Here is a 21,392-nt window from a genome sequence, read left to right as displayed (position 1 = left end):
AAAATTATATTTTCAAAATGCAAATTCCCAGTCTTCACAGCAAGACATTTGCATAGCCTTCATGTTTATATCTTGATTACAGTAGTGACAATTAGCCTGTCTACAAATGTGTTGCATTTGCCTGGTTTTGCGAATGGCCTTTTGAAAGCCTCTCTACAGTGTTGTGTGATCTGTCAGGGGAAACCATGAAAATGAATCCATAATAAAATTTGTCACAATTGTTCACACTGAATCTCTCAGACAATATAATAACATTTATTTATATAGCACTTTTCAAGCACATAGCACAAAGTGCTTTACAGACAAACAAACAAACAAAACAAAACAAAAAAAACAATAGTAATGATAACAATAATGATGATAATAATAGTAATAATAATAATAATAGTAATAATGATAACATAGTAATACATAAAAGGACAATCTACCAAACACAAACTTAACTCAATATAAGAAACAAAAGGAAAAATATACAGTACAGTACCCAAGACAAAATAAACAAACAGAAATTATAATAATGATAATAAATTAGCAGAGACATCTAACCAGTGGTGGAATCTTTCACTAATTAAGGAAGGCAATTGTATATAAGTGGGTCTTTAGACTAGATTTGAAAACAGCAACTGATGGTGCAGATTTGATGTTATAAGGGAGGCTGTTCCAAAGCTTGGGTGCTCTAGCTGCAAACGATCGGTCACCCTAGTTGACAGTTTACTTTCTGGAACAAAAAAGTCCCAGGCTGGAGGATCTGAGTGGCCGAGCCGGACAGTAAGGGGTTAAATAGTCAGGTGCCAAACCATATAACGCAGGTTATGAGGATTTTAAAATCAATCCTATAACTCACTGGCAACCAGTGAAGATTGGCCAGATAAAATGAATATAGATGTATCTAGCCTCCATATCCTACCATATTAAACATGTGCCTTCCCTTCAGGTGACTTTACTGCAGGTGTTCTAAATAGGAAACTATGCAAATCAGTTTTAATGAAACATACATGACATATAATAACACTCAGACAGTGTAGGCTATGATTTTTGACATCCTCAATCAAATGAGGGTCTACTGTGAGGGAGTGTTGTTATTTTACGTTAGTGATGGCCCTCCCAGCTTCTATCGGCTGCAAACTGAGTGAAGACATAAGCTAAGCTAGGCCTATAGTTTTACCATAGGCTTACACCAGACAACTGCCTTCGTGTCAGCACATTACTTCATCTGTTTGGTGAGTGTAAACCAAATCACTTAATTGCTGATTCAACCTGTCTTAGAGCATCTATCCATTAAATTGCATTTAGCCTGAATACAACAACCAAACTGCCAAATCAGTACAAAAATTGATATTGAATTGTTGATAAATTAATTAATTGCCAGTGGTAATTAATGCCCAGTTGCATTTCACAGATCTGCAAAATGTTGGATCCATCCTTGATGAATTCGACCACAAATGCCTCAAATTACTGTTTTTTGGATCCAGTTCCTGATGTTCTCTTTTCAAGCCTCTTTGACATGGTTATATGTATGGCTGGACTGCCGTTAAACGCTCGACTCCTGTGGATCTCAGGCTCAGTCCACACTTTCAGCCTCCACCTTGCAATCATTGACATAGTCCAATGTTTCCTCCACCTTGTTGACATTGTTATTGTGTGTGTTTTCCCGAGCTATTTGATGATGACGAGGACGGCAACAATTGTGTTTTACTCTGTAGGTTGTCCCCAGATATTGGGTTCTATGTGCATCGAGCGTTATGTCGCCGTGGTGTGGCCAACACGTTACTTTTTGCTGAAAACATACCGTGTTAGGGAAGCATGTTGTGCTGTAGCGTGGGCCAGTACCCTTTTACTCACCGCCGCTACTTTTCTGTCAATCAACGTTGCCCTTCTTCAGGATATAATCAGTCTTTTCCTGCTTGTCTGGGTAAGCAGTATGATGTTCAGCAATTTCAAAATTCTCCGAACACTGAGAAAATCCGGTCCAGGCAAAGATGAGATGCACCCGGTAAAACAGAAAGCTTTCTGGACAGTGCGTCGCATTATGGTTGTTGTTGCCATTTATTACCTTCCCTCGGCAATCATGCTTAAAATAGTAACTTCACCGACCATCGGAGCTTGCTATTTGATACCGGTGCCTTTAGTATTATTGACTTTAGCCAGCATTTGTAATCCACTCATTATCCTTTACTCTAAAGATAAAATCATGCAATGTCTTCGGAGAGCACGTGCGTCATAACGCATGAGCAAACCATTTTAGGGATCTCAGAAAAGAAGAAAGTTAAGCCTAGAATTAAATGTTTTGATTGGTCCTCACATACACCTGAATTCAGAAGCTTTGGACTATATCTTTAATTTTAAAACGATTTACATATTAGTGACAGTAGCAAAGAGTAGGCCATGCCCAGTGTGTGTAAAACTCGTACAAATAACACTAAGCATGCCATCAGCCTCAGGTTTCTTCCTACCAATGGGAACCATTCATGCTTCTAACTTTGTTTGAGTATTTTGAGCCACATACGTTTTTATATTAGCTGTTATTAAAGTTAAAGCACACTATATAGTAGCCTTGACAAAATGTGGTACATGTGCATTTACAGTAATAATATATAAGGTAGGCTAAGTCTATATAACCATACTAACATGAAAAAACAATAACATAATATTTACATATTCCAAATACACTTGTTTAGCCTACATATTCTAAATACACTTGCAATGTTTAATCCTAATTTTTACCCAGGTGAAGGACAAGAACATTTGGTCCCTTCCCTCTGACCATCAGATAGCCTACTGCTTTCCTGTCTATAACACCTATGTTTGCCTGTGTACCTGACATTTTGGATAACAGCTGTTGCATGGATGTTAATGATGATTATTTGGATACTGTATATATTGTATATATGTATATATATAAATGTAATTTATATAATATTTTGACCCTAGTGGCTTAAAAAAGCAATTTTCTTTGACATAGCGACATGTTATGTGCTATTTCGTTGTAAATGTACAGTATATTCTGGTTTACTCAAAACTACTCCCTCATAATTTTGGTCCCCAATGAAAATGTACACTCATTATAATCCTAAATAGACCTTGAGTTGTTACTGGATTTTTTCATGATGCTAAAAATGTATTATAGAGGGTACATTCAAATAGGCAGGATGATAAATCAGAGGTAAATGTAATCTGCCATATGCCATAGATATACTAGCTGCAAGACTAGACAGAGGTGATGAGACTGTGATGTAAAAAGATCACTGATCATACAGTGATTTGACTATAGTTAATTTACAGACACCAGGTATTACATGGGTCACCAGATTTGAAGAGACTATATACGTTTACCAGTGGGAACATTGTAAGAGCCCCAACCATGGAGCCAAACTGCACCACTGCTCCACACCACACGAGGGCGCTGTGACCCTCATCACGCAGGATCAGTCCAATGATCACCTTCACATAGGACAGGATGAGCACAAAGAGGACCCAGGCTCCCACCTACAGCAACAGAAAGCACTTTTCAAACATTTCTTTTTTTTTTTTTTTTTTACCACCCTTCTCTTTCTTTTACTTTAACCCATCTATCTGCATATAATGTTTCACCCATCTCATGTGCCATTATACATTCTGTTTCACAGTAATATCTAATATAATTTTTAAATCTTATGTTCAGAAGTACTGTGGACAGATCTAGGTGTAAGTTTATATCACATTGCGTAGCCAGCTTTGAACTTCAAGCCAAAATAAAGCAGTTGGAGAACAATACCAAAATAAATGATCAGTAGTTTCCTCTTCTTCTAAACAAAAATGGCAATATGGATTTGTCTCTATACCCCAAATATGTAACATCTTTTTAATGTTTAGATATGTATAAATTAGCTTATACTGAAAAAAACATACTTTTATGTCTAATGAAGAGTCATACAAAATTTTAAAGATACATTTCCATGGAATTGGACAATCTATCATTTTTTCCCAGCTATCAAAAATGTTGTATGGAATTTCCACCAGTTTATCTGTTTGTAAGTAAAATCTATATATATCTTTATTAATTGTTATTCCATTAAGCCATTTATACTGCTTTATGTTTGGTCTACATACTAAATTACTTTTACAGTTGGCTTTGATTTTTTTTTCCAATCTAAAGGCACTGATGCAAGTAATTGATTGTACTGTTGTATGGTACCTATATTTCCATATCTAAGTGTTATTTGTTTATATGACAGGATTGCACTCTTTTCATGAACTATATCTTTAATAAAAATAATTCCTTTTCTAAACATCTGCTTAAAAAAGATTACATTTCCTCCCATTTGTATATTTGAATTAAACCATAACATTTGTTGTAATATCTCTTCATTATTTTCCGGTGGGTAATACTGAAAATGTAGCCAGCTTCGTAATGCTTCCAGTAAGAAGGCAGAAATATTAATAATGCTTTCTATCTTAACAAAGTGTGTTGGGTGTATCTGTAAAAATGGGTATAGTTGTTTTTTCAAATAATGGATGAATCCTTTCTAGCAGCTTACTTGAAAACCAGTCTGGATTCAGATATAATTTTTGTATGAGAGACGCTTTTAATGATTTATTCATAGATTTCAAATTCAAGAGTTTTATACCACCTAACTCATAATCATTATAAAGGTATGCTCGCTTAATTTTATCTTTTTTGCAATTCCAAATAAACGTAAATATTTGTTGTTCATATTCTTTAAAGAAAGCTTCAGTTGGTGAAGGAAGTGCTAACATTAAATAAGTAAATTGGGACACTATTAAAGAATTTATTAGTGTTACTTTACCATAAAGAGTCAGATTCTTTCCTTGCCAAGGTTGTAAAATGGCACAAATCTTATTTAGTTTAATTCTATAATTGATTGTAGATGTTTCTCCAGTGTTCTGTGGTATATGGATACCAAGTACATTTATGGCTCCGTCTACCCATTCCACTGGTAGATCACAAGGAAGTTTAAAGTTAGTACCCTTCAAAGAACCAAGTCTCAATATATGACATTTGTCATAATTGGGCTTCAGTCCTGATATTTTTGAAAAGTTATTTAAATCTATAATAAGGTTTTCCAGGGATATATTGTCTGGTTCAAGCATAAAGCTAGAATCATCAGCGTACATAGAAACTTTAATGTTAATACCATTTAATTCCAAACCTCTTATCTTCACATTAGACCGTATTCTCATTGCCAAGATCTCAATTGCAATGATGAAAAGATAAGGGGATAGAGGGCAGCCTTGTTTGACTCCTCTTCCCAAGGGTATTGGTTTTGATAGATAACCATTATTTAAAACTTTACAAATGCAATCTCTGTACATTGTTTTGACCCACTGTATTAAAGAGTCCCCAAAATTGAAAAACTTTAAGCATCTAATAAATCCCCAATCTATTTTATCAAAAGCTTTCTCGAAATCAGCAATGAATATTAAACCAGCTTTATTTTTTTGATCATAGTTTTCAATTACCTCTAAAACTTGTCTAATGCTATTTGATATATTACGTCCTTGTATAAAACCTGTTTGGTCATTATGTATTATTAGTGGTAATACTTTTTTAATTCTTGTAGCGATGCATTTTGTCAATATTTTTGAGTCATATCCCTGTAAAGTGATTGGTCTCCAATTTTTAAGTTGGGTAGGGTCTTTATATTTACCATTTGAGTCTTGTTTTAATAATAGGGATTACACTTTGTTTTTGTGAATCTGCAAGCATGCCTTTCTTTTAAGAGTAATTAAAACAATTAAGCAGTGGTTTTCTTATATATTCATAAAAAACTTGATAGACTTCTATCGGGATCCCATCCAGACCTGGTGTTTTTCCTTTTTTAAATGATAATATTGCCTGCTGTAGTTCTTCTTCTGTGATGAGACCCTCACATGACTGTTTTCAATTTTAACATGTTTTTGAAAGAATATACAATTTTCACATTCTTCCAAAGGTTCTGGTGAGAAAATGTCAACAAAATATCTTTCTATTTCCTCCATGATTTCCTCTGATGTAGTTTTTATATTATTTCTATTATCTATTAGTCTATGAATATTCTTTTTAGAATTATTACTTCGTTGTAAGTTCAAAAAGAATTTGTTACATCTTTCCCCCTTTTCCATCCATTCTGCTTTATTCTTATAATATATATTATTTGCATTTTCATTCATTAATTGTTCATATTCTTGTTGTTTTTGTTCAAGTCCATCCAATACATCCTGTGAGGCTTCTGATTTGTCACAAGTGCTACTAAAATATAAATTTATTTTTGAATATTCCGTTCTTTTGATTTATTTTGTTTTTGTCTATAGGAGGCCATTTGTATTGCGTGCCCTCTAAAAGCACATTTGAAAGCTTCCCAAACCATTTGTGGGTTTGCTGATCCTTCATTATTCAAGAAAAAGTCTATTATACATTTTTTAGTTTTCTCTACAAATATCGGATCATCCAGAAGTTTCTGATTAAAAGCACATTTCTTTCAGTGATATCAAAGGAGACCATGTATGAGCACTCTCGGAGAGTAGTAATGAATAGAGGTTAATGCATAGTCTACACAAAAAATCTACTCTGCATGTACCAAGCTAAAAAAGTCACGAGGGATGTACAGTACACTCTGAGTCTATACTTACAATGATGACACTTCCAGCTATATTATCAACCAGGAGAGGACAGGGACTCAGCACAGCCATGCCCATGATGTAAGCACCAATGGCTGTCCCAGTGGCTGTGAGTATGCCCATGAGGAAGAGAGACCTAGTTGAGAAAAACACAATCATTTTGTAAAATATGCAGCAAGATATTCCAAATAAATATCAATCAACTTGCTCCTACAGACTTAAGTAGCCAGATGTTCAGTTTAGTGGGACTATAACAGAAGATCACTATAACAAATGAGGATACAGTGTTTTGAAAAAGAACTCTGTTGACAATTAAACTAATTATTAACTAAATATGCAGTTTGGTAAAATGCTTGATAACTACATCTATGAGATGGACATTGCTGCTTAATAGTATAACATTTTACAACAAAAATATACATAAATGGCAGCCAACAAGTGGGAGAGTGTGATTTTGAAGCTAGTTAAAACTGACCTTCTTGGAAAGACCATGGCAATGAAACAAGCGACAGGGTTGGCCACAGCAGCCATGGTGGCAGACCAGTGATAGGCCACATTGCCATAAGGCAGGCAGGAGTAGGACTGCACCGACGGAAGCACAGAGTTGGTTAAGGCGTTCGCCCAAGCCAAGACGCAGAAGATGTAGATGACCTCTGGCCAGCTGTAGCGACCCGTCCCAAAGCGGCTGCGGAGCTTGGAGCCGGCCGATGCGATCATGTACTTCTCCTCGGCTCTGTTGCCTTTAGGCTTCCTGTTTACCTTTCTGACAGAGGCTGGGTGCTCGCAGGGCACGCAGGGCAGGCAGTTGAGGAGCAGGAAGGAGCCCAGGCACACCAGCATCATGGCTGTGAGGAAAAAGAAGAAGACCTGGGCCGAGAAGTTCGCCAACTGGTAGTGTGGCACCAGACCCGCACCCGCAGCATCGATTGTCACACTGCCATTCAAAAACCTGGAAGAGTCTAATTGTGTAGTAACATTCATAGAGTGGAGTGTGACCCCCGCTTGGGTGTCGAACTCCCAGCTGGCGTTCCCTGCTGGCACGCTGGCATGTCTCACCGTCGTGGTGGCATTCACACAGCGCATGACTCCCACTCCCTGTGACAGTGCCACCAGGGCGGGCAGAAGGCCACTCAGGCCCTCGCCCACGAAGTAGCTGGTGAGGTAGGCGGGCGGCAGGCGGTTCATGAAGGGCAGGAAGGTGACCGAAGAGGTGCAGTCGACCGCCGACACCAGGAAGGTGAGCGTGAACAGTGCCACGCTGCGCTGCGCCCCGGCCACTTCAACCGTCTCCCGCCAGAAGAAGGCCAGCAGGAAGGTGGCCACCGTGCCCAGGCTCACGACGGCGTAGATGAGGGCGGACTCGTTCAGCCGGCCGGGGCAGAGGCGGTGGGCCAGGGTCACACAGAGTGGGCCCACGTTGGCCAGCTGGATCAGTGCCGACAGGTAGGAGGGCAGGTACCAGCCCTCGGGGATCTGGGGCACAATGAGGGGCAACTCCACCCACAGTCCACATATGGTCACCCAGGAGCCCAGGCCAAACAGGCAGGCCAGCACATGTGTTAGAACAGACATGGTGGTCTTAGGCCACAGACACAAACAAGGTCTGTAAATCAGATATGTTACGTATTAGAATTCCATCATGGCAGCAGAAAATATTTGATCTGATATATGGCAAAATATGAATATTATTTACGTAAAAATATGACCAGTATTGAAAGCAGTGCCCTAGACCATAGTAAAATTTGGTAAAGGTAGCGAGTAAATGATATGCTACAGCATGGTACTAGACTCTCTTAGTCACTTTCACCAGTCCCTAAACCACATAAAATCAAAGATACCACGCCCCGGTCATTAACCTCACAGGGACATCAAACACACTGACATGTGCTAGCTCAGGGTCCCAGGGGGCAATTTACTGAATGTTGCTGCAGACACTCAGATGTTGGAAAGCCTGGTAAATTATTCCTTTGCTAAGTTAATATTTTCTGTTCATGGCATAGTTATGTTTTTTTTCTGTTGCTAAGGGAACAGTGTCTTCTATAAAATGTTATAGTGTGTTCTATAGGCACCACACCACAAGAACTGCAATCCACATCATACAACACGGTTTACAATGAACTTTGCTTAACGTAATTGTGCTCGATTTCAATATGTTTTTAGATAGATAGATAGATAGATAGATAGATAGATATTTTATTGATCCCCAAGGGGAAATTCAAGGTCCCAGTAGCTTATGACACCTCACACAACATAAACATAAGCAGAATGATAATATCCACATGACTAAAATGAACAGTAAAAGACACTAAAGATACTAAAACAAGGATCCACATGAATGTACTAAGGATGTATAAGCATGACATGCAATACCCTCAATAAAGGAGGAAAAGAAATATCAAGAAAAAGCAGTATAGTCATCAGGGATGAGTTATGCAAAGTAAAACATCATTGGTAAGTCTGAAAGAAAAACAGAGGTCAGGAACTTTCTAATTTTGAAAGGCTAACCTAGTTGTTATGCAAAACAGACTTATTCAGGTGTGCTAACATCAAACTTTTGAAACATTCCCAAAAATAACACCCAGGACAATGCACGGAAACCCCAAACACACTTTAAGCCAACCCCCATTAGCCGTTATCTAACCTTGTTGCACAACCATGTTACATATGGATATTTAAGCAACTTCAGTCAGTATTGATTACAATGTATTTAATATATTGAGTTTATTTATAGTTAATTTATTACAATTTTGAACTAAATGAAATGACACTATAAACACAGGTATGTACATATCTTATGACTATTGAATGCATATGTCCAATTAATAAATCGTTAATCAAAACATTGCATACCATTTAATTAAACAAAAACAAAAAACAAAACAAAGGCAAAAACTGGCTGCACTCACATTTCAGATGCAAAAACGACCAGAGTCTCCTTCTAGATGAGTCTTCTAAAGCGCTATGCAGTGATTTGTCTAGAGGGGGACAACAGGGGCTTTTATTTTCAGGGTCAGGTGGGTGTATTTCCCCCGGCCACCCATGAAAACAGCCCATGTGTTATCTAAGAGAAGGGTGGCCCGTCTACAACTCCCTGGGTGTGTGTGTGTGTGTCAAACGTGACCAGGTAGGGTGAAGACAGAGGCATGGATAACACCTGGTGAATCATTAGAAGATACCGAATCCTCCCTCATTATTTGTGGTTGTTGAGGTCTGGGCATTTTGCACGCCCTCACTGCAGAAGACTATACCCAAAATAACAATACTTAACTTATGGGTAAATATCAACTGAGCTGAAGCAATCAGCATTTATTATTTATTATAAGCAGAGCATATATCAGAGCATTTAAATCATATTATAAGCAATAGTGTTTCTGTAAAATGTAAATAACAGTCTGGCTTCAGAAATGTTTTCTTGGAACAAAATCTCCATTGAAAAAGGCCTTCCTCATGTCCACAGGGTCAGTTAGAAAACTACAGCGAGCAGCCTGGATGACTGACCTTTGCCTCCGTTTCTTCCCCTCAGGTTAAGAACTAAGCCATATGATCATAGTTCCTGTTTAAGGGTTTGTTTCCTACACATTGTTCTACCGTATAGTGTCCAAGATCACAAGGCTAAGTCTCGCATGTGACCTTGAATACAACATCTGTTACGGCCCTTAAGAGTGAAGGCTCTCACAAGCTAAGAGTGGTGCCCAAGACAAGCTAAGAGTGGTGCCCAAGACAAGCTAAGAGTGGTGCCCAAGACAAGAGGAGACAAGGAAACAGAAGATCAAACAAACAAAACTATACAAGTTTACAGTTATCTTCATTTATTTCAATAGTAGCTTACAGTACATAAAAGGATACATTCTTGTGACACCACATAAGTGACCAGGCCTGCTTAAATCCCATTTAAAGAAACAAAAGATAATGAAATAAAGAGAGATAATCATTTAAAACATGAAAGACAAAAATGATAGATTGGATAAAGGAATACATGGTGTAATGATGGCTTATGGTCTCAGTGCCATAGTAAACACAATTAGAATTTTATTAGAGTTAGAGTATTTAGAGTTGGCTCAGATTAAATTATCTAATTTCTCAGATGAACAAAGTTACATGTTCTTTCTTAAATATCCGTTGGATGAAATATCAACATCACAATTACTTTCTGCAGAATTACTTTCCTATCAGGCACTACAATAAAAGGAAAAAAAATGATTAAAATGACAATAAAGTTGGTGCGTACAAGACGGTAATGAATGATGCAAGTCAGCATGTTTGTTTAACTGTTTTCCATTGTGTGGTTTGTTTAATGTATATATACAAGACAAAGTAATCTGATGTAAATGGAATGACCATACAAAACAAAATGCGCTCCACTTCAACTGAAAGGTCCCTTTAGATACAATACTACTTTTGGCACAATATATACAGTAAGTCCACAATAAAATGCTTAGATTTGGAATTCCCTGAGCTACAATTAATATTGTTAACTGTTCATATAATTTCAGAATACAAATCACACTACTCAGGAATTCAATTGGTAATTAATCTCACTGGCTTCACTTCACAACAGTTTTCTTGGAACAGTCCTTCAGATCCATATTAATACACCGTTACTTGATGTGAGAAAACAACCAGTAGTCTCTTAACATTTCAGTAGTAAGCAATATAACCCCATAGCCATGATATAACATATTGCTGCTGTCGGGTGGAAACCTCGTAACTCCATATTGCTTTTTTTTTTTTTTGATGACAATGTTGATGACAATATTTTCACAATGCAAAAACTAATGGATTTGGACATACAAAGTTTCTACCCGACAACAGCAATATCACTATCTGAATGGCCCCTGATGCACTACACTACATCAACTAAAGGTTGTTCATAATTGGACATTGAACAAACCACAACTTCCCTGGTATATTCATGGCCAGGATGTTTTTGAAAAAAAAAAAAGGCACTTTTAGGCAACTACTAAAAATATGCACTTTCATAGATTAACATAAAATAAGAGGTCATCTTCAAACCAAGAAACAATAACAAACACTACCTCATCAAAATAAAAAATAAACATCAAATATCAACAATGGCAACATCATTCTGAGCTGAAAAATCAGTTATTCATACTAACTCCGTTTGTGCTATAATAGTATTCTAATTCAATAGTCTTCCGTCCCTCAAATAATGATTAAGAGCTCAATGAAATGAACTTTCCCAGATACCATTATATGCAAATACAATTTGTGCATTTGAGATAAAATAATAAAGAAAACTCTGTTACACTTTACTTGACAGCGTCGACATAAGAGTGACATGACACTGTCATGAACGTGTCTTAAACAAGTCATAAACGTTTACGACATAACGCTTCTGTTATTAGGTGACATTCGGATAACAAGTTAAGGTTAGGGTCATGTCACTCTTATGTCGATAACTGTCGATAAGTGTTACCGAAAACTCAAAGATATGAGACATAATTTCTTCCCATGATTATACCGACTTCCTTGTTACAGAAAATAATAATGGTAACATACAGCATCACTGAGATGTTTTCCACAGTCTGGAGCTTCAATTGTTTCTAAGATGGTGTCTACCATAAATGTTTGTATTCTTTATCACCTAGGGAGCCTTTTTCTCTGTAGAATCTGCCAACAACATTGTCAGACATGTCACAGTATACAATGGTCTAACGAAATCTACTAGATGGTCCACTCCTTTGTTTATGTTCTTTCTGTGATTAAAATTACATTGTCTTGGCCTTGTCATCCAATCAAACAAAGCATTGTTTTTCAGCCATTAAAATACTGTCACTGTTTCTGTAAGGCTGCAAATAACACTTGTGATCTTGCCGTTAGAGGCAATTGAGAAAGTTACAGTAAAAAGGCATTAACTGTTCTATTATTACTAACATAATATTTCAACAGCATCACTATAAATGAGAGTAACTTACAAAACATACGACTGACTCATTAAAATATTCCAGTTCCCTGATACAACATTTGAGTCTAACAAACGCTTCATATGCATGAAAAGTGGGAGCAGCAAGTGAGTGCAAGGAGGAGACACTGAAAATACCCAGGCAGGAGGCCATAAACCAACCAGTGACCTTACAGCATCAAGGCACTTTGTTTAGCTTACAGAACATGTGAAATGGCATTCCTGCCCTATGATTTCTTTGTTTACATGTTCATTACACTTCAGTTACACACCAGTTTGGGATGCTCCCAAAACACTTCTGGAGATCGGGAGATTGTCAGCTGCAGTTGTCCACACATTCCTTGCCACTGGAGAAGACCTCATAGATGTTGACCAAGGGGAATATGGAGAGTGCCCCAAGCAGGGAGCCTGCCTGGATGAACACCCCACACCATAGCAGTGCCGCGTGGCCCGCCTCATGAAGCAGCGTCCCGATCGCAACCTTCAGGTAGGAGAACAGCCCAGTGAAAATTATCCACGAGATCACCTGTGTGGAAGAGAAGTGTTCACAGAGATGTAGACGTTCTATTGCCAAGATCAAAGTGCCATTTTTTCCACTTCAAAAAGATCATTTCTAACCCATCGCCCACTTGAAACCACTTTGAACAATGTATTTCAAACACAGGTGACCATCACAACCAATCCCTCCATTTTTCGGAGAGATATTAAGATTTTGGTCTTTCATGCCTCTGTGGGTCTCACTTACAACAAGGGAGATGCCACTTGCACTGCCCAGGAGGGGTGGACAGGGGCTGAGGGCAGCCAGAGCCATCAGGTAGGCAGCAAACACACCTCCAGCGCAGGCCATTATGCCCAGTCCCACACTAGACCTGCAGCACCAGGACAGACAAACAGAAGGGGCAGTCAGTGAGTTTGCAGATAAGAGTTAGCTGACAATCAATAAATGGCACATGCGATGTTTGCATATATAATACAGGGATCTTAACTGTCCTCAAGGAAAATTTAATGATAAGCAGGGGATGCATATTTTGCTTGAAATGATGCTATGGACTGAATACAACAATAACGCAATGTTTTACATAATTTGTGCGCATACACTGAGCTATATATGTATTCAAACAGTAACATGTAGAAAGGGTACACTGGTTGATCAACTACATGAGTGTGAGAACAAGGCTCCCCTACACACTGACCTCAGGAGAACAAACATGGCCACAAAGCAGGCCAGAGGGTTGGCAATGTTGCCAAGGACGACAGATAGGTGATAGGTCATGGTCCCATAGGGCAGGCAAGTGAAAGTCTGAACAGATGGCAGCACCCCATTGGTCAACGCATTCGAGAGGCCCAGCAGCACCAGCAAGTAGATGTTCCTTGACGTCCAGAAGGTCGCTGGTTCAGGAGCCGCCGCAGGCTTTTCCAACTCCGCCTCCTCCTTGCACACGACTACATCCCCGTTCTGCAGCGGGTGTGTCTCCCCGCCCACTGCCTCGCCGTTTTGCGGCTCGGGGTCAGGAACGGCAACCTCCTGCTGCGCTTCTCCATCCCCAGAGATCCTCTGACTCAGTGCGGCGAAGCAGAGGCCCGACACGATCAGCATGACTACCAGGAACCAGAAAAAGTTCTGGGGCGGGAAGTTGGCATCCAGGTAGTCGGGCTTAACGGTACCATTGACGTCTGTCCTGCACTCAAGTTTCCCCACACCCTGACCTAGAGCCACCATGCACGGGAACAGCGCACTCAGGCCCTGGCCGATGAAGAAGGTGCGGATGTACTGCGGCGGGAGGCGGTACATGAAGGGCAGGAACGAGACGTTGGAAGTGCAGCAGACGAAGGCCAGGACGAAGGTGAGCAGCAGGAAGGCCAGTGAGTGCTTGCGCCCGGCCACATCTATCTTGTAGTCCCAGAGCAGCGCCAGTAGGGCAGCGGCCACCACTGCCAGGGCCTGGATACTGTGGATCAGCAGCTGCTCATTCAGGCGACGGGGGGCAAAGTGATGTGTGAGCGTCACCACCACTGGACCGAGGTTCCCAAAGGCGATCAGCACCGACAGGTAAGCAGGGAGAGTCCATTCTGATTGAGATAAAATCATTTTAAATATAAAAAACATTTATTATATTTGTATTTAATGTAACTGTGTTTGGGTCAATCATTAATGTTAATCTAATGTTGACACTAATGTTTCTAAATATGACTGCAAACAGCGATTAATGGGAAATGGGACCTTGTGAATTGGAATTCATGAATTCAGTGATACCCAGCGCTGATGGTTGAATGACTAAAAAGTCAAATCTCTCAGGAACTAATGACGTGTGCAGCAAATAAAAATGTATCCAAATGCTTTTTTGGAGCGCTTTGGGTTGCACTCTGTGCACGTTAAATGCGCTATACAAATAAAACTGACTTGACTTGACTTTTATACACATACAAAGCATGTCATTGGTTAACAAGAAAACAGAAAATATTTAACCTTCTGGCAAGAATCTCACAATGACTGGCAGCTCCACCCAGAGGGAGTTAACTGAAATCCAGGAGCCCATTCCAAACAGGGCCACCAATGAGTGGGTGACTGCCGCATGCTTCCACCATGTGTCTGCCATTTAGACTACTGTGTGGGACACAAATTTGCAAATCTTTAAATAGATACAAAAAAACAATCCAAGGCTTCTCCATCCATAGGCAACATATGCAACTGTAAGACATCGAATTTGTGGATTTAAGCTAGCCTGGGAAAACCTCTCTCCCTGGTTACACTGCATTGTACACATTTGTATTTTGTGTATTGTTTCAGTATTGTGTATAGGTCCTTTAGATTAGCGCCATCTAAAAATGAAATTCAGTAGTGGATCAGTTATCACATACAGTAGTCCTTAGTCTGTCACATTGTTCATATGTACTTGATATGTACTGTACTTCATATGTTCATACAACTTAATATTCACAATGTAAATATGCTTACACCATTTTCTGGGTGACATGGATTTATATGGGTTTACATGGTTTCAGAGATTGAACCCTTTGACTGATATACCAGTAGGTTTCATCTTCGGACTAGTAAGTCTCAAGCCTGTATGTTGCAATATCTTCATTTACTCATATAGGGAATGTGATTCCTTTTTATTACTCTCCTGATTCCAAACAATTTTTGTGAAATGCTTTCAAATTCAACCAGCTCCCCTTTAATAATTGTAATATGTGCAGTTTCACTTGCACAGCATATAGTTTCATCAATAAATGCCTTCACATGAATAGCTTATCCATGTGTAAATGTACGAACTGATATACTGCAGGCAAATATTTTTAAGTTCAAGTCTTTATAAGGATAAAAAAAAACAGGATATGAAAATCCTTTTTATCATTTTATTGATTGTTTAGATCAACTCGTACAAAAATATACTGGAACAAAATGTGGTTAACACTTAACATACTCAGTTTCAAGAGAGAAACAAAGACAATGCTTAACAGATAACTCTTTCCACAAAGAGGATATCACAAAGAGGTAATAGGCAAATGTTCAGCCACTAAACAATCATTGTTACACTGATTATAATTTCACAGATTAACATCTCAATAACATAATTCTACAAAGTCTACACTACCGTGTGGCTCTGTACATGCAACTTCTAACTCAAATTCTCTCTAGTGTTATCATGCTAGTTGATTAAGTCAACAGCTAAGTAAAAGAAAATTCATTTTGGAAGTCATTCATCTCCCTATAATTCTGGTAAGGGGGCATTCCTTCTCGTCCCAAGTTTATCTCTCGATCGTTATCGTTTCCAGGACCTTTGTCCAGAGTATCTGCATGTGTGTCTCCAATAACTGGGACAGAACCTGTATCCATGCCTTCTGCGTCATCCTCCACCTCCTCTTCGTCTTCATCCTCAACATCTTCGTTTGGACTTGCATAGCCCATTTCATTTGGCAGCACAACCTTTAACTTGGCCACCATATCAGTGAGCGAGAAGCCAACGTGAGCGAGGTTCGGGTTTCGTGAGCCAAGGACCACTTTTTGGTATCCCAGCTCACACCGGATGGCCTCTCGTTTTTGTGCATGTGTTGCACCTTCTAGACGCAGTAAAAGTTTATCTACATCTTGCTTCGTCCGACAAGGTCCTCCATTTTTTTCAATGGACATCAGTATGGTTTCTCGAGTGGCCTCACTTTGGTCTTCACTTTGCTCCATTGCAACTGGCAACAGCAGCTTCCTCTGCTTTTTGATGAGTGGCTTGCTGAACACTGGTGGTGGACTTTGCTGCATTGTTTTCGACTGTGGCTTTCCAGGAGGAGGGAAACGATTCTTCTGCCCTAAAGGCATCCTGGACGAGTCGGATGATGAGGCGAGGTCAGGTCTTTGACTCTTATATGGGAAGGCCTGTCCAAAAGGGTATTCCCCCATTAAGTGGGAGAAAGTACAGTTCATTAACTGATTTGACACCTCAGCAGAGGGTTCCTGACAATAGACCCCTCCAGGAAGGAAATCCTTTAAGTTCTCCTCTGTGACTGCAGCAATGACTTTCATGACCTTTTCCAGACAAGTTCTGATGAGTATGCCGAACTGATTCTCTGCATTGGTACTGCAAAATGAGAAAACCTTGCTGAAGGTACTCTCCTGCAGGGGAACCTGAAGGAAAACATTTGTAGCCATCTCAGGCTCCATGAGAGTTGTGGCATCTTTTGACCACTGCAGGAGCTTCTGGTAAAGACAGTAGATGTATCTGCTGTATAGAGCGTACTGTGCCTTGCTCTTAAGAAGCTGCCAGTATGGTCCAAGAACCTTGCAGTACACAATAGCCAAGACACACACCAAGGCTTGAATTGCATCATCGTTGGCATCCTCATTTATACTGTCAAGTATTATATTGGGTTCGTCATTCAGCGCTTGTAGATCAGAGAAGAAAAGAACCACATCTGTCCGGTGGTGGAGAAGGGCAGCAGCCGCTTCAAAGTAGTTGTTGAAGCGATTGGACACATTCGCTGGGAGTTTGGAGGGATTGCCTCTCTCGACACAAAAGGCCAGCCAGTGTCTCCTGCAATTGTTCTTTGTATTTTCATGAGGGCTTAACATGTCTGACGCCATGCGGATGTAACGGCATGTGGCACTTTCATCAAAATTCACAAAATACTTAAAGGTGGAATTGTTGTCCCGCCCTAGTTTCTCCCCAGTTGTGCTCTTAATTTCTTGCTCAAAGGACATTATCTGTTGCTCAATTGCATCATAAATGTCCAAAAGATAATGTGTGTTGTAATGTAGAAAATCTAATGGAGACACTAAGGAGTGTGTATCACTGAGCGCATTAATCTGCTCGGTCATGAAACTCATGCCGTCATCCTCTGCAAGCATTAGTGTGTATTGATTCTTCAGAAGATCCAAGGAGACCTGCTTAGACACCTCAGTTTTACCTCCATACACATTTGACAGCTTCTGAACAGAGATTATAGAGACATCAAGCAGAGTGAGAGATTCTCCATCATTGATGTGAGGATTTCCTCTAGACCCAGGAACTGGTTCTGACTGACTGTTATACCCATCTGAATCATACTCCTCTTTCACAGTAACAAGCTTGTGCCGATTTGCTGTCTGTTTCTGTGTTACTGCCATAGGCTCGTCTTCCTCCTTAAGCCGAGGTCTCCCAGGACGCCGCTTTTGACCTCTTTTCTTAAAGTTGCCCCTGCGAGATGGTTTGTCCACAGCGTCAGTATCGTCAGAGTAAAGATCAAAAGGAGTTTGAAGGAACTGATCCATCAGACCATTTGACCTGTATCTAGTCCTTTGGAAATTACGGTAATGCACCATGAACTTTTTCAGCTTTGCTTTGAGCCATCTGTTAGCCTTCTGAATTTTTCCATCACTGCAGAACTGGGGATCAAAGTTTTTGAGCCATGACACTAAAACAAGGGTGTCAATTTTTTCTCGCATCACAAAATTACTCAACTCCAACATGAGACCATTAGTAATTTCAGTGCACTGGGCTTGCTCAGAGAAGTCAGACATTTCCAACAAATCTGTTCTTCCAATTCCAATGCTATCACATATGGGTCCAACAAACTCAAAATTAACATCTGACTCAAGAAACTTTTTTCGCGCATCACCAGTTAAGCTTAAAGTTGTCTCAATGTTTCTCTCAATCAAACACTGGAAATCGGCCGACTGGAACATAGAAAAAATCTTCTGGAGCCATTTCAGGACAGGCCCCCATTGGACTTCGTTGTCCTCTCGCATCAGTCCAACTTGAACCAAAAGCCGGTTTTTGCATGGCCTCTCATCCAACTGCAGTCCCTCACCAGTCTGAGATCCCAGGAAGTCACCAACCAGCTTATCATATGTGTCATCCCCTACAAAAGACATGCATACAAATACAGTGTTGAACTCAAATTCACCTAAAGCACACAATTATGTATATTTGACAGATGATGAGTAAATGAAAAGAATAAAAAAGCACCGCAGTGACTCCTGACTACGTTAAGCTTTCTCAGGATGGATATTCATAATGACAACAAAGAGCACACCGTCTCGAGGTGACTGGGATGCGGGGTTGTGCAAAACTCCAGATCTGAATTGAAACTGGCTCTCAAATTCCAATTCAATTCTTGAATTTCCCTTGCATTTCAATTGAGGAAGCAGAATTACAATTCGAATTTTGCACAACCCTGCTGGGATGGTCTTCATTTGGAATATCAACAGCACAGTTAGATTTGGTTACAGTAAATTAGTATTTGTTGAACCATAGTATCAGTATTATGAAAAGAGATGACAAATGGCCATGGGGGACATTTTCACTGCAACAGTAACAAGTTTCGACCTAGCTGCACAAAGACTACTGTTTACTAAAGCACTAGACACTTGTAGTGCTATATTTTGCTAAAATGTTGTATGCACACATTTGACTTCATGTTGTTTTTGATGTCGGACAAAAAGTCTGATTAACATTTTGGGGCCTTCCACAAAAGATAAACCAAACTGTGAAGTAAACTATGCAATGAGGGTGGAATTAATACTCACTCAATTCATCAGCAAGACTGAGAATGCTTGGGCCTGCCAGTCCAGAGTCTTGATCCGTGTCCATGATTGAGGGTCCAGGGGAATTTGCTTGAGGAGGATGTATTTAAAACATCTGGGGAGCACCGGCTTCCAAATAAAGGCCAGATAAATGTTTTAGATTGTATGGTCACAAAAAAACAAATTGTTACTGTACAATATAACAAGACGTGATGGCAAATCTCTGGAGGGGAAAAGGTGCAGTAGCCCATGAGGCTTTTTTCTTTTGACCTACTTCAACAATGAGTCTCCATAAACTGCACCCACCCCAAACCCATACAGGTTATAGATCATGTCTATAGGGAGGAAACATAGCATGTATGGCTGTTTTCATTCTTTGTGCAAGGATTGCAGATTTTTGACAAGAATAAGCTGATCTCAGGAATATTTCAGGAAAAACGTATTTCCGCATCACTAGCAACTCTCAAGAGAGAAACAGCAGAACGCGAAAAGTGGCTGCTGATTACATGGATTGCAAAAGAACCATGGCAAACTGGGCTAAAGGTTAGATTAGGTAATTACGTCCACTTTCTACTTTTAAAATTCTGATTGAAAATAATTTAACAGGGGTCAAAATAATGCAAAAATAATAATGCAAAATAATGCAAAACGATGCATAACTAATTCATTATTAAAATACCTTTAGGACATGAATACTTAGTGAATAGTCGTAAAACGCTGGGGGAACTTTTGGCAGTTACCCCATTACCTCAAACCAGACAACACTACAAAATATACCCGGTTGTACTCATGATACAAAGAAATTCTCTGCTTAGCACTGAACTCAGCCCCATGTGCAAAGCGCAAAAAGAGGAAGCTAATTTAGCAAGCTACCGTACAAGATAGCTAAGTTACATCATGGCGATTGCCCTTGCCTTCAACCGCGCGAAAAGTAGTGTTTGCCTGAAGATGGGTGGGTAGCTACCGGGCTAGTGCAGTTTACCTGTAGCTCATAAACATGCAACTGATTTAATGTTAACGATGTCATCTATGAGTATATGATAACGAGTCTAGTGTTTACCCAAAAAACGTTAATGTTGACATTGAACATTGAACGCGTGAGAAACCAGGTTGTTACGAGATTGAGACACAACGCATGCTATTGGATCTTGGTTGGTAACGTTAGCAAGTCAGTGCGATGATCATTCATGTTCTCACGTTCTTTGAAAAAAATAACGTTGCCTTCGAGTCGAAGCAAAGTGACTTTAAATCCAACGTATTGAAGTTACTGCTTACCGTTAGTGTAGTTATAGCGTTATGTCTGATTAGGAACAAACAGGAGAAGTCGACGTAGTACTCTATTGTCCAAATGCTTTTGAAATGGTGATGTTGGCCTTCGATATTATCAACTTCCTCCTAATTGCATCCCCTTGGATCCAGACGAATACATATTAAAGTCAGAGCCCGTCTACGGATTAGACATTCTCTGGTTAAGTATTTCTGTTTACGTCCTTCTAGCAGCCCAACACTGAATGTGTGCACTATTGCAGCATGCATGGGTAAAATATGTAAGTACTTTGCAAAGCACGATGGGATTTTCGCATTGAAGTTACCCAAGTGACATGCCCCCAACTCCACCAGTTGAGAGCAGTAATGACAATACGCTTGACACACTGCATACAAATCTACAAGAGAAGAAATGTATCCGTGAAGACAGCATCAATAATGTTGATGGGATAATTATCTGTGATCATGTTACTTAAAAGTCTGCCATGCTTGTCAGCTTTTGTTGAAATAGGATTCTAGATCATAGGTCACACTTTCACCCACCCAACCACACAATACTGCTTTAAGTTCTCATCACGTATTCGGCCATATGACTCTTGACGTCCAATTTGT

General features: G+C 39.6%; 2 protein-coding genes across 4 annotated transcripts; both read right to left on the bottom strand.

The window, feature by feature from the left end:
• Window positions 1–3,276: 3,276 nt before the first annotated feature.
• Window positions 3,277–8,169, bottom strand: LOC143140156 (riboflavin transporter 2-like). Its single transcript, XM_076300976.1, has 4 exons — window positions 7,641–8,169; window positions 7,073–7,556; window positions 6,610–6,733; window positions 3,277–3,486 (listed from the first exon to the last, which is right to left on the bottom strand). Exons 1-4 carry the CDS (start codon window positions 8,167–8,169, stop codon window positions 3,277–3,279), a joined length of 1,347 nt encoding a protein of 448 aa, XP_076157091.1.
• Window positions 8,170–10,404: 2,235 nt separating this feature from the next.
• Window positions 10,405–21,307, bottom strand: slc52a2 (solute carrier family 52 member 2). Of its 3 annotated transcripts, XM_076301932.1 has the most exons (5): window positions 20,790–21,307; window positions 14,988–15,125; window positions 13,714–14,590; window positions 13,266–13,389; window positions 10,405–13,046 (listed from the first exon to the last, which is right to left on the bottom strand). In XM_076301932.1, exons 2-5 carry the CDS (start codon window positions 15,115–15,117, stop codon window positions 12,837–12,839), a joined length of 1,341 nt encoding a protein of 446 aa, XP_076158047.1. In that variant the 5' UTR covers window positions 15,118–15,125; window positions 20,790–21,307; the 3' UTR covers window positions 10,405–12,836. The 3 variants fall into 3 exon arrangements, with proteins under 3 accessions (XP_076158047.1, XP_076158045.1, XP_076158046.1); XM_076301930.1 differs by lacking the exons at window positions 10,405–13,046; window positions 13,266–13,389; window positions 13,714–14,590; window positions 14,988–15,125 and adding exons at window positions 15,864–18,850; window positions 19,518–19,643 and having other exon boundaries at window positions 20,790–21,280; XM_076301931.1 differs by lacking the exons at window positions 10,405–13,046; window positions 13,266–13,389; window positions 13,714–14,590; window positions 14,988–15,125 and adding exons at window positions 15,864–18,850; window positions 19,518–19,629 and having other exon boundaries at window positions 20,790–21,280.
• Window positions 21,308–21,392: the final 85 nt, after the last annotated feature.

The sequence above is a fragment of the Alosa pseudoharengus genome, unplaced genomic scaffold (genome assembly GCF_046254945.1).
Source record: "Alosa pseudoharengus isolate Yale_2024_CS ecotype anadromous, Long Island Sound unplaced genomic scaffold, YU_APseudo_1.1 YU_APseudo_1.1_scf_23, whole genome shotgun sequence".
Taxonomy (NCBI): domain Eukaryota; kingdom Metazoa; phylum Chordata; class Actinopteri; order Clupeiformes; family Clupeidae; genus Alosa; species Alosa pseudoharengus.
This window is presented reverse-complemented; position numbering and strand designations above follow the sequence as displayed.

Bases quoted from the DNA above. Each gene is read 5' to 3' on its own strand.
- slc52a2 (XM_076301930.1), bottom strand. From the start codon at position 19,581: ATGGACACGGATCAAGACTCTGGACTGGCAGGCCCAAGCATTCTCAGT. The intron at 18,851-19,517 runs GTGAGTATTAAT...TGTCTTTTGTAG, and splicing joins CAGTCTTGCTGATGAATTGA to GGGATGACACATATGATAAG.
- LOC143140156 (XM_076300976.1), bottom strand. From the start codon at position 8,169: ATGTCTGTTCTAACACATGTGCTGGCCTGCCTGTTTGGCCTGGGCTCC. The intron at 7,557-7,640 runs GCGTGCCAGCAG...CTACACAATTAG, and splicing joins CACGACGGTGAGACATGCCA to ACTCTTCCAGGTTTTTGAAT. The intron at 6,734-7,072 runs GTCAGTTTTAAC...TTTCTCAACTAG, and splicing joins GCCATGGTCTTTCCAAGAAG to GTCTCTCTTCCTCATGGGCA.